The following is a 12,687-nucleotide window of genomic DNA, read 5'->3' as shown; positions in this document are numbered from 1 at the left end:
GAGCAAGCATATGCTGTCAAGGTTGGTTGTGGAGGTACAGAGAGCCCCACACCCGAATACCATAGGAAGATCATCCAGGGGGGCAAAGGATTTGCATTGATATCGGAACTATGGAGATGTACAGGGATGGCTTCTCCCTTGATCATTATTAATTCCGAACAATTTAAGATTCACGCCCACCTCTCTCACATTTAATATCGAGTGACAGTCAATGATTTACTAGCCCGCTTGCACCATATGTCACGCGGAGGGGGAGAGTTTTGTCCCCGGGCAGAAGGTCCTAAGCTCGACAGTGTTTACCTACTGGCTCGATACTGCATTCTAATAGGGTTATCGCTGTGTGTGCCAGTCTTCCTTTCTTCTTCCCCGCAGTGTATCGGGCGGTACGGCAGTTGTAGTAGTGGCAGTACCGGTACCGCTGGATATTTGTTTGCTGAGGGTTGGGTGGATATGGTACCCCTCTTTACATATACACCTTTGAAACATTCATTATACCCGCGGGGGGGAGGGGCCATCGTTGGAGACCGATGCCGGTATTGATTCCGCTCTATATTCGGCATGCCCGGGATTGACGCTTTCGAAATAGCCGTTCACGCGCGCTATTTCAAAAGCGCTTGTGGAAGAAATCGAGCCCCTCGATTTGGATCATCAATTGGATAAGTTGGCCAACATGCATGCGCTTACCCACAGTACTCTGAAAGAGTTGCTGGAGAATGCAAGATGCCCGTTGATGGAGATCTCCCGAGACACCGGGAATAGGGCCAAACCCCGCAATGCTCATCCCTTCAACGCGAATTCCCCGTCGCCAGAATTTGGTAGCGCGGCGCCATCGAGCCTGAGTTATCAGCCGGAAGTGCGAGTATGAACAGTAGGGCACAGCACTGGTGGTTAAACGGGTGTTTACAGTGAGTGGGCAGCCTTCTAAAGATGGGCGTCATGATATGGAGTGTGCAATAGCCCCCATCGAGACATGTGCGAACCTGATGGTGTGCATTACTTCCCTCTTGAGGAATAATTAATTATCGAAAGGCTCCGACACTTCGAAAAAAACTTTCCAAGGAATTCATGGCCGTGAAGGCTTACAATATGCAGTATCAATGGTTTGTTTTACTCTGTGGAACCTGGAAAAAAGAAAAGCTTCTCGTTACGAGGCTGTGACAAATGCTGTGTAAATCAGGGTGGTTGTCAAGCCTTATGGGAGGGTAAAGTATAGCACCAGCACATTTCGGTCATCAGTGGGTTTCCAAATTCCGGGCTATCAGCTCAATTCAGTAATGTGGTATCATATCATGGAAATAGAAAAAAAAAAATAAGCAGGGTCAGGTTCCTGGTGGTTTTTTTCAAGGTGGCTAAGCATGTTAATGTGCCGGTGCCCGTATGTTATTTATGGTGGGGGATAGGCTATGATATCTTGAACCCGAGGACCTCAAACCACCCACCATTCTGCTTAGTAATACATGATTATTTCTGGTCCAATTCCGCCTGTGTGCTGATTCATATTTCTTGGCAAATCGAGCAGCTATCCATAAAAAACCGGAGGGTGACATTCGGATCCCCCACTCCTGCCGGCATCTACAAACTTCTTCCACCTCCCCCGAAAGTTATTATCTATCGCAAAATTCAAAGAAGGATAACAAATTTTTAGTAGGGGTGCCTCGGTAGCTTGAAGTTGGGTATTTTTCGGGGTTGGAGGTTCTCCGGTTAAAGAGTTTCTCCCCACCATGATATAACGGGGTGAAGAAGGCACTGTACGAGGTGGGTCGTTTAGACTACTCGTAATGTTTATCCACAAGTTCACGGGTTGTCACCCAGGAAACACAATTTTATTTTTTGGAGAACCCCTGGCGCACTGGTGTCGGCATTGCACGAGCACTCGTGGTTAGGTCCGGGGAATTCGATAGGGCAGACGGTTGGGCGCATAAGATCTGAGCCATTCGTATCCGAGTCCAAATCAATCGGGTTCCATCGTCTCGTTAAGCCCTTGGGCATTGTGTCGAATTGAATGACAGGGTAGAAGGGGAAAAACCCCCGTGCAGCCGCAATCCGAGCTTGAACTCTGATTGTATGATACTATAATAATCGGTACCGGTATGTTCTTGGCCGCCTAAGAATTGGGGCCACTTGTTTTTTCTTCTTTCTATATTTCCCGCTCCCAGCAAACATTGGAGTGGGGTCTCGGTACTAGGCTACAAGTACCGGTATGGAGCTTTCCATAGGGCCCGTGCGTCTTGATTTAAGTCATCATGCTGCCCGCGGGCACAATGTTGAGCTTCTCTCCTTTCTCTCTGCATTTCTGCTTATGTATCATACTGTACCTTTGTGATGACCCTTACGAGGAAGGTTGGTCAATGGAAGTGATCGGTTACCCTCGTTCGGTTGGACGGCTGGGCGAACCGGGTTAGAATGTATGTTACCCTACCGATTCCCATGGGCTCCGATGTGTCCGTGGAGGGGGTAGTGAAAGGGCACATGCCCTTGATGCTGCTCGCTGCAAGAGAGGCTCTGGCAATTCGCTAGGGGGCGCGTCACCGTGTAAGCATAGGGAAAGAGGTTTAGCGTGTCTTGGCAAGAAAAAAAGAAAAAAGAAGGTTGTCATTGGGGGTGGGTTAGTCTGCAGTGATTCCAACGAGAGATACATTAAAAGGGGAGGAAGTAACCCAGTCTGAATCTTCAGAAATCGAAAGCTTCACGCAGAAATCTGCAGCATTCGAGTACCGGTTTTTCTGGACCCGTGAAGCCTTTTTTATTGAGTTTTTATTTTATTTTCTATTCATTCCCGGTCTTACTATAAGTCTTCTTTCCCGTACCTTTTCTTCTTTCTATTTTATTTTCGGTAATTACTTTTTTCTTCTCGGGATTCTATATTTTATTCCTCGTCTCTCCATTCCTTTTTATTTTTTTATTTTCCGTCATCTTTTTTACTTTCTTTCCGTCAAACCCTTTTCGCTCTGGGCTTTTTTTCTTTTCTTTTTTCTGTTGGCCTTCCAACCAAAAAGGTCCTGAGCCTTTCACAGATTTCCGTCTTCCACCCCCCCCCCGCCCACCCACCAAGCACAAAAAATCATCCCAGCCTTAGGTCGAAAGAAGTTTACTACCACCCCTGGTCTGCCAAGAAATTACACCAAAACACCAAACAGAGCCCCCTTAAAAACCTACCGTTGTCCCCGCTCACCCGCCCGTTCGAACATTTTACCGATATCTTCCCCCCTCGTCTTACTGCTGCTGTACCTGCTTGCTTGCTTGCTTGCTTGCTTTGCCAACCCAGCCAGCCGGCCCAACCTATATCAACCTCAGCCGTTGTTGTTGACCGTGCTTGGAGAATTTACTTACCCTGAGCCCTGATTGGACAACTTGCAGCCCCCCCCCCGTGTGTTCGGGCCCTTTGGTCAACCCCGTCGCGCCCCCTTCCCGTCGCCGCTCGTGCAAATAATAATAGTACTCGTAGCCTCGCGCCAAGGTTGTGTTTTCTTATTTCACCCCATACCACCAAATTCAACTGCCTCAACTCACCACACATCACACACCATTTCCTTTTTAATAATTGACTTTTTCCCACTATGGTCCTTGTTGCCTAGAATATGTCAAGGTAAGAGAGATCTCCCCCAAATATCCTTCTCACCCCCCCCGCTCCCACCCCCACCCCCAAATCCCTTCCACCGTCAAGAAAATAATCACCTCACGTGATTCTCACACAGCTGCTGCAACTGCAACAGCAGGCTACGCGGATCATACGGTTGGCAGAGTCCACTATCGATGTCCAAGAACTAACGAATTCCCTATATGATTTGATCGCTTTCCTTGCGTATTATAGACTAGATCGACTTGTAACGTGAGTTTTACCCCCCCCCCCCTCTTTTCCTGTCATACTTTGGTATTTTATTTCCATTGTCCTACGTCTTTTTCTTCTTGTCTGTCTGTCAGCCTGCCTACCTGCATTGCACGGGCAGGTTATCAAACAGCCCATGTGTGAATTTGCAACTGTTTGCGTTAGCGTTTGCGATTGTTTCTTCTTCTTTTTTAATTTTAATTCTTTCGATTCCAAACTTATGGATTCTGTCTTTGCTGACTGTTTGTGGAAATTAGACTCCTCGACTCCGGCTCGACGCAGTTGGTGCGCAACACCGCTGCCAGCCAGCTCGCTGATGTCCAGAAGGCTCATCCTGATGAACTCTTTAACTTACTGAATCGAATCGTTCCATACCTGCGTTCGAAGAATTGGGATACTAGGGCGGCTGCTATAAAAGCCATATCGGGCATTATTGAGAATGCCGATAGGTGGGATCCTAATGCGTTTGACGATCCGATGAAACTGGAGAAAGAGGATGAGGATGAGGAAGGCCTTGGAGTTTTGATGGGCGTAGCGTTGCTTGGGGTAGAGAGTGGCCTTCCTCCCGCAGGGGCCGATGATGTGTTGAACTTTGACACGTTGGACATCGCTGCGGTAATCAGGAAGGGCAAACGGTTGCTTGGGAGCTCCGGCAAGGAGTATGATTACACTTTAGCGGACTTGGACCCAGCAGAACGTTTGGCTGCACAAAAAAAGAATGTCACGGCAAGGCTCGGCCTTGGTGGAGAGTATATGGATGAGGAGATTGTTAGCGAGAGGGATTTCGCAACTGTTGGCCACACGGTGCAGACGCCTCGTATTGACACTTCTGTTGGAGGAACCTTCCGTCAGCCTATGGCATCGCCGGCCTTACAATCTGCAATGTCTCCCCATTCCGGCGTTCCCGGCACGCCAAATGATGAATCCGCTAGTGGATTGAGTAGAAGGCAGCAGAATGCGCTTAAGCGAAAGAAGAAGCTTGACGCCAGGAATCAGGCAAACAAGGTTCGTGTGGTAGATTTGGGGGCATCATCTGTCCGTAGGATGAGCGTGGATGTGCCGCAAACACCCGTTGAACCGACGCCGCACCCTATCAAACAGGAGAGCAATGGGGTTAAGGTTGCGGACTATTTTTCATTGGATACCAAAGGCCCTCCAGATGAGACTAAGATTGCTGTCGAGTTCACAGGCCCCAAGGCTCCACCGTCTCCAATTATTCAAACGTCTGGGGAAGGATTTGAGTGGCCATTCGAGCGCCTTTGCGAGTTGTTACTAGTAGATATGTTCGACCCTAATTGGGAGATTCGACATGGCGCGGCGATGGGAATTCGTGAAGTAGTGAGAGTCCATGGCGCTGGAGCCGGGAGGGAGTGGGGTAAATCTCGTAAAGAGAATAACGCCCTGAACCGGAAATGGCTCGATGATCTAGCGTGTCGTCTTTGTTGTATTTTCATGCTGGATCGTTTCGGCGATTATGTGGCTGACACTGTATGTGACCCTCCCCCAGCCTGGCTTTGTAGGTTGAATGCTGATGATATATAGGTTGTTGCTCCAATTCGTGAATCAACCTCACAAACAATGGGCGCATTGCTTATTCACCTCCCACCACCATCTGTTCATGCCGTCTATCGGGTTTTGTATCGCCTGGTAATGCAGGAGGATCTCAACCTTACGCTGCCCATATGGGAAGTCTGCCATGGCGGAATGTTGGGGTTGAAGTATCTGGTTGCGGTCCGAACAGATTTATTGATGAAAGACAATGAACTATTGGATGGTGTAGTTAGAGCAGTCATGAAGGGACTGGGAGATCAGGACGATGATGTTAGAGCCGTTAGTGCTGCTACCTTGATCCCTATAGCCGCAGAGTTCATATCTTTGCGACCAAATGCTGTGGATGGGTTAATTAATGTTGTCTGGGGATGCCTTTCGCATCTTAAAGACGATCTTAGCGCTAGTACTGGATCTGTTATGGACCTGTTAGCTAAACTATGCTCATTCCCCCAAGTTCTAGAAGCTATGAGGATTAAAGCTTCGACAGATCCATCGCAAGTTTTCGAATTTAGCTTTGTGTTATTGTTACTAATCGGTCATAGGCAATCATTCGCCTTGCTCGTTCCTCGGCTTTATCCGTTCTTACGTCATACTATCACAAGTGTGCGGGCTGCTGTTTTGCGGGCGCTTCTGACGTTCTTGAATATTCAAGGCGATGGGACAAAGGGCTGGGTTGATGGCAAAATTTTACGACTCATTTTCCAGAATTTGCTTGTTGAAAGAGTAGAGGTAAGTGGTGTGTTTTGCCTTTGATAGTGGGTGTCTAACGATGTCTAGTCTGTGCTATCTCTGTCGTTACAAGTATGGATGGCATTGACCGAGGAGCTTGCACGGGATAACCCTGCTCGTTTCGCCACCGAGTTTGGTCCTCACCTGGATCCATTGCTTACTCTGCTCACGACTCCTGTTGGTGTTTCGCGCCACCCACAGCCCATGGATCCTTCCTTGTTTATTCGACCTTCCGGGCAAACTATGGTTCTTCCGGGCCTGATGAGAGGCCCTTCGCCCTCACAACCGGCACAAGAGCCTGCGACCAAGCGGCGTCGCAAGAGTGAAAAGAAGGAAGAGCCTACTGCGTCGCCGCATAATGTTGATGGCCACATGATACATGGTGATGTCGACCTTGTGGGTGTGGAGACAATTATTAAGACTAAGATTGCTGGTGCGACAGCTTTGGGTAAAGCCATTAGCCTGTGGCCAAGAGAAGATGCTATCCGCGCTTTCGAACCTCGGCTTGTTCCGCTATTACAGTCACCCCACTCTACGACTCAATTGGTGACGGCAATGATATTTGAGGAATATGCAAGGATAACCTCCGAGGTTACAGATTTGAAAGCACAATTCTTGGCGGCCCTTACTAACTTTCTTAATTCGGAGAGGCCTTCCTGTTACCGTGACCTTGTGTCTTATATGCACGTTGTACAAGCTCAATGTCGATCCTTGCTTAATGCTTTCCGCGACATTGGTAAAGTGCCATCCTCGAGAATTCCTACTATCGCTGCGGTATGTCAAGGGGAGTCGGAAGCGGGTCCCGATGCATTTAGTATTGAGAAGGCGGAGAAGATTGTTGGCGATGAGTTTGCTCGGTTGAAGCGGGCTTTGGGTCCAACTCAGAAACTCATGTCATCGCAGGCCCTTGCTGATGCTAAGGGAGTTGCCGTGGCAGCTGTTGAAGAAGCCAAGGCTGCAAAGGCGCAACGTGATGTCCGGGTCTTGGCAGCAGCTGCTGGGGCGTATATAGCTTCCGGCCAGCTCCCGAAGAAGCTTAATCCAGTTGTACATGGCGTGATGGAAAGCGTTAAATTGGAGGAGAACGTTGATCTACAACGGCGGTCTGCGCTATCGATAGCTGCACTTGTGGGTATCTGTTCTCGGAGCGGTCGTATAGCTGTTGCGGACAAACTGACTAAGAATCTCAACTCTTTTCTTTGTCTGGATGTCTCCGAAGTGCCAATATTTCACCAACTTGAGGATCTAGAGGATAACATACTCTCTCTCCGGAAGGAGGAAGACCTCAAAGATCACACTAATCAGGCTGATTTTGAACGAGAGGCTAAGGAGGCAAAGATTAAGAGGAGAGGGGCTAAAGAGGCCCTCGAGCAGCTTGCGACTACCTTTGGGGCTTCATTGTTTGAGGCGGTACCAAAACTTAGGGACTGCATTGAAACACCACTTCATATTGCCTTTGGTGGTGACTTGCCGATGGATATCAAGGACCCTAATGTTACTCTGGGCCAAGAAGTTGTTGACGGATTATCAACCATTCGTGCACTTCTTCCTCGGTTCCATCCAGATCTATATCCTACGGTAGGTTTCCTTACTTAGTGTTTGTAACCGAAAGCTAACTTTGCTTTCAGATAATTGGACTCTTCCCATTGATCATCAAAGCACTCCAATCACACTTTACGGTTTTACGATATGCCGCCGCGAAGTGTTTTGCAACTATTTGCAGTGTCATAACTATTCCTGGGATGACGGCGCTAGTGCAGCAGGTCCTCAAGATGTTTGATAACGCGCATGATTTGAAATGTCGCCAAGGGTCTATAGAATGTGTTTACCGTAGGTTCCTTTCCGGAGGTATGGTGGGGGTACAGGTTGGCTAATTTTAGTAGATTTGATTCATGTGATGGAGACTGATATTCTCCCTTACGTTGTGTTCTTGATTGTACCCGTTTTGGGTAGGATGAGCGATCCTGACAATGATGTGCGTCTTATTGCTACTACGGCATTTGCCACGCTTGTTAAGCTAGTTCCTTTGGAGGCCGGTATTCCTGATCCCGTTGGGTTACCAGCCGAGCTTTTGGAAGGCAGGGCAACTGAGCGGAAGTTCATTTCGCAAATGCTTGATATTCACAAGGTTGAGCCCTTTGAATTACCTGTTACGATTAAAGCTACATTGAGATCCTACCAACAAGAAGGTGTCAATTGGCTTGCTTTCTTGAACAAATTCAAGCTTCATGGAATTCTTTGCGATGGTGAGTTTTGAAAGATCATTACTTTTGGGATTGTTGACCGACGGTTTCACAGATATGGGTCTTGGGAAAACACTTCAAACAATCTGTATTATTGCCAGTGATCATTACCTTCGTGCGGAGGAGTTTAAAGTTTCCGGAAACCCTGATATGCGCCGTATACCTTCTCTTATCGTTTGTCCACCTACTCTTTCAGGCCATTGGCAACAGGAGATCGCGCAGTTCGCACCGTTCCTCACTGCCTTGTGCTATGTCGGTAGTCCTACGGAGCGTGCTCGGGTTCGCAGTCAACTTGGCACTACAGATATTGTCATTACTTCGTACGATATCTGCAGAAACGACATTGACAATATCAGTCAATATAATTGGAACTACTGCGTCCTTGATGAGGGCCATATTATCAAGAATTCCAAGGCCAAGTTGACACAAGCGGTCAAGAGGGTTCGGGCTAACCATCGATTGATCTTGTCTGGAACACCTATTCAGAATAACGTTCTGGAACTATGGTCTTTGTTTGACTTCCTCATGCCGGGTTTCCTTGGCACCGAAAAGGTGTTTTTGGATCGATTTGCCAAACCGATCGCCGCAAGTAGGAATAGTCGGAGCAATAGCAAAGAGCAAGAGGCAGGTGCTTTGGCTATCGAAGCTTTGCACAAGCAGGTATTACCGTTCCTGCTTCGAAGGCTGAAGGAGGAGGTGTTAGATGACCTGCCGCCAAAGATTATTCAAAATTACTACTGCGAGTTGAGTGAACTGCAGAAGAAGCTCTACGATGACTTTGCCAAGAAACAGTCCAAGACGATTGTAACCGAGATTGGTCAAGAGGGAGACAAGCAGGCCAAGCAACACATCTTCCAGGCTCTACAGTACATGCGAAAGTTGTGCAATTCCCCAGCCCTTGTTCTCAACGAGAAACACCCCCAGTTTGAGAAGGTGAGCAAGCAATTGGCAAAGGACAAATCGAACGTTCGGGACCCTATCCATGCGCCGAAATTAGGCGCGCTGAAGGATCTATTAACCGATTGCGGGATCGGCATTGAGGATTCTGGTGCTGGCAGTGAAAACCCAACCGAGACCAATGCTATCAGTCAACACCGTGCGCTCATCTTCTGCCAGCTTAAGGAGATGTTGGACATTGTGGAGAATGATGTTCTCAAGAAGCTTCTGCCAAGTGTTTCTTACCTGAGAATGGATGGTGGTACCGAGGCCCGAAAACGTCAAGATATCGTTACTAAATTCAATGGTGATCCGTCTATTGACGTTCTGCTCTTGACCACCCATGTCGGAGGTTTGGGTCTCAACTTGACGGGAGCAGATACCGTCATTTTTGTCGAACATGACTGGAATCCGCAGAAGGATATGCAAGCCATGGACCGTGCCCATCGTATCGGTCAGAAGAAGGTTGTGAATGTCTACCGTCTTGTTACTCGCGGAACGCTGGAAGAGAAGATCATGAGGTTTGTCCTTTGCCCCCTAATACTTTGAGTTGTGGCCAATAACTAATTATCACCTTGCAGCCTTCAACGCTTCAAATTAGACGTAGCATCCACCGTCGTCAACCAACAAAATGCTGGCCTGGCAACCATGGAAACAGACCAAATCCTCGACCTTTTCAACGTCGGCGACATGGAGACCGCGTCGAAACCCGCAGCGGAGGAAGACATGGTCGACGACACCACCGGTAAAGTCATCACTAAGGGCAGCAAGAAGCTTCTAGACGGTATCGGAGAACTCTGGGATGACTCACAGTATAACGATGAGTACGACCTTAATAATTTTATTGCTACTCTGCAGTCTTGAGCGCGGGGCAATGGAGGGATGATGGGTGTGATTTTTTCCTTCTTTTTTCCTTCTTCCCCTAGGCTACTTTCACTTTTCGCCTTTTACTCTTACCTTATAGTATGAAGCTTTGTTTCTCTACTTTTTAGTGATGCCTTGTGTGCTATTTTTCTCCCCTTTCTCTTTCTTTGTTACAATTCGGTTCGCTTCGCGATGTACATTATTTAAAGAGGAGACGAAGGTGAAGATGAAGTTGCAAGATCATGGATAGGGTGTGTTGATGACTTATCGTACTTGGCCTCTTTCTATCTCCTCTTTTATTGGTTTTTTTTCTTCATTTCATTTTTTCATTTTCTTTTCCAAGATTAAAACTTGATTGGCAGTGCAAAAGGCGGATTTATTCATGGTTAAGGGGCTTCATGTTTTTTTTTTTCTTTTTTTTTTTGTGAAGGGTGTATGTAGGTATGATAGGTAAAGAGAAGTCAGCAATTTTCTGCGAGGAGAGGGTTGCTGGTAGTGGGTTGGGTTAGAGGTGTTTTTTCTTTTTTGCTCCCCGGAAGAGACAGAACGGAGAAATATGATATAGTATAAGATATATGGTGGTTGGGGGTTTATGGATGGGGGTGGAGAAGAAGGAAAGAGGGAGGGAGGAGAGTGGGGTTCATGAACGGAAATGGAAATGGGAAGTTGATTGATCCCTTGATGTATTTGTTTCCTAATAGGAATCCAACGATAAAGGAGATTGTATTGTATGATACTGTAGATGTTTATCGTACCTCCCACCGAATGCTTGTAATTAAAGTGCTTTGGGAGTAGGTTTTGTTTTGCTTTGGCTGTGTAGCTGTTTTGACGTAACCCACCGTACTGCACAGTGCTGTATCATAGTTAGATAGGGATAGGAATCTTGCATCTGTATCGTTTGCACTACCAGTACAACCCCCTAACAAGCCTTTAGGTACTGTACTGTAAAGTACAGTACTTGTACAGCTGCGTGATGAGTGAAATTGAAATATTCCTGACTCGATTTGAATGCTACGGTATCGTATCTGCATACACACACCACAAAGACAGGACACGTCCAGTCTTTGATATACTTATGCCTCAGTGTGAATACCAGTGAGAGAGAGAGTGGATCCTGGCTTTGCGTGAGCACGGGCGTATCATATCTGCACTCACATCATCCCATTGGGACCTCGCTTGCTTCGGGAAGAGCTACCTAGATTTCTATGGTGCTTGCAACGGTTTACGAGTATTATCGCTGTGATGATGCAAGAAGAGCAGTTACTACAGTATTCAAGTTGCCATCCTGTATCGTACAGTACAGTACCACCTTGGATAGAGTAGAGATCTGCACTGTAGAATCGATCACTGAAAACCCGACCAAGGTTACACACTATCGGTATGGGAAACTCACCTCGTGATAACGATGCACCGGCAGTACGGTTGCTGGATGGAAGTTGTGGAGGGGGAAGTTTGTGACCCCCCCTACTTTTTTTTTTTTTTTTTATTTTTTATTTTTTATTTTTCTTTCCATGGGTGGACTGGAAGACATTGTGTAAATCCATAATAATATATATATATATTATATAGGTTTATAGGAGGTGGGGATGAGTTGAAGTATCATAACCTTACCGATAACTCCATCCCAAATGATCGGATATGATCCCTAGACCACCGTAGCCCGATTCAATTGCTGGAGGATGATGGGTGGTATGATATTGCGGTACCGTATTCGAGCATGATACAATGGAACACCTAGAAACCCCTCCCCACTCTTCCCCCCCCGGACCACACTCGCTACCGATTGGTTGAATCTTAGTGACATAACCCACTGTACGAGTACAAGTACTTGTACGAGTACCCAAGGGCAGGGGTAAAGTATTGGGAGCAACATGCTATCTGAGCGTAATTACTTTATTAGGGTATAATACCATATTATTATACTTCCGTGAGCTTTCAATTCAGATCAGCAATGTTTGTGCAAGAATTGATAAACCCTTCTAACCCGAGTAGGACAATTTGCGTGATTCCACGACCGATCATTCACTTCCACAATGCTGGAGTGCTGTAGTGCTCCGACATTGTAAATATACGTGCTGTACATGCTCAACACCAAACCGTTGGCCACATAAGTACTTGTAAGTACGGTACGGTAGTCCTTGGGGATTTGCCGTGATCTGTGCCGTGGTTACTACCCACGTGCGCGGGGGGGAGATGTTGAATACTGTACTGTACTAGTACATGTATACATGATATAACAACCCTCACTATCATATCATACTACCGGTATATCATGAGTGTTCTATCAGCCTTGTGGTAGGTATGATATTATGCCTTGATTTTTCTTGCTTGTGTCCTGCTGCAGACATGTCTTGCTGCAGACATGTCTTCTATGGCACCGTGTCTTATAGTGTTCCATAGAGGCGTGGGAAAAATGGTTGGCAACTTAGTGATGGTTTTTGAGTCCGTAGTCGGTATGACTGTTTGGTTAAGTTTGAGCTGCGAGAGTTTGCTTGCCACCCCCAAAAACCTTTCTGTTCCGTCTTACTTTGGAATGCA

At 47.0% G+C, this 12,687-nt stretch overlaps 1 protein-coding gene; it reads left to right on the top strand.

Annotated features, from left to right (window-relative positions):
• Positions 1–4,303: 4,303 nt before the first annotated feature.
• On the top strand, positions 4,304–10,867 carry GSTUM_00003386001 (uncharacterized protein; the record flags this gene model as incomplete). XM_002836917.2 has 13 exons in its annotated part: positions 4,304–4,831; positions 4,991–5,314; positions 5,369–5,802; positions 5,920–6,106; positions 6,155–7,684; positions 7,735–7,936; positions 7,990–8,352; positions 8,405–8,781; positions 8,836–8,901; positions 8,968–9,153; positions 9,274–9,315; positions 9,391–9,806; positions 9,867–10,867. The coding sequence occupies 13 exons, from the start codon at positions 4,304–4,306 to the stop codon at positions 10,147–10,149; spliced, it is 4,938 nt and encodes a 1,645-aa protein (XP_002836963.1). The 3' UTR covers positions 10,150–10,867.
• Positions 10,868–12,687: the final 1,820 nt, after the last annotated feature.

This window comes from Tuber melanosporum (genome assembly GCF_000151645.1).
Source record: "Tuber melanosporum whole genome shotgun sequence assembly, scaffold_167, strain Mel28".
Taxonomy (NCBI): Eukaryota; Fungi; Ascomycota; class Pezizomycetes; order Pezizales; family Tuberaceae; genus Tuber; species Tuber melanosporum.
The sequence above is the reverse complement of the archived record's forward strand: the minus strand, read 5'-3'. Positions and strand labels throughout refer to the sequence as shown.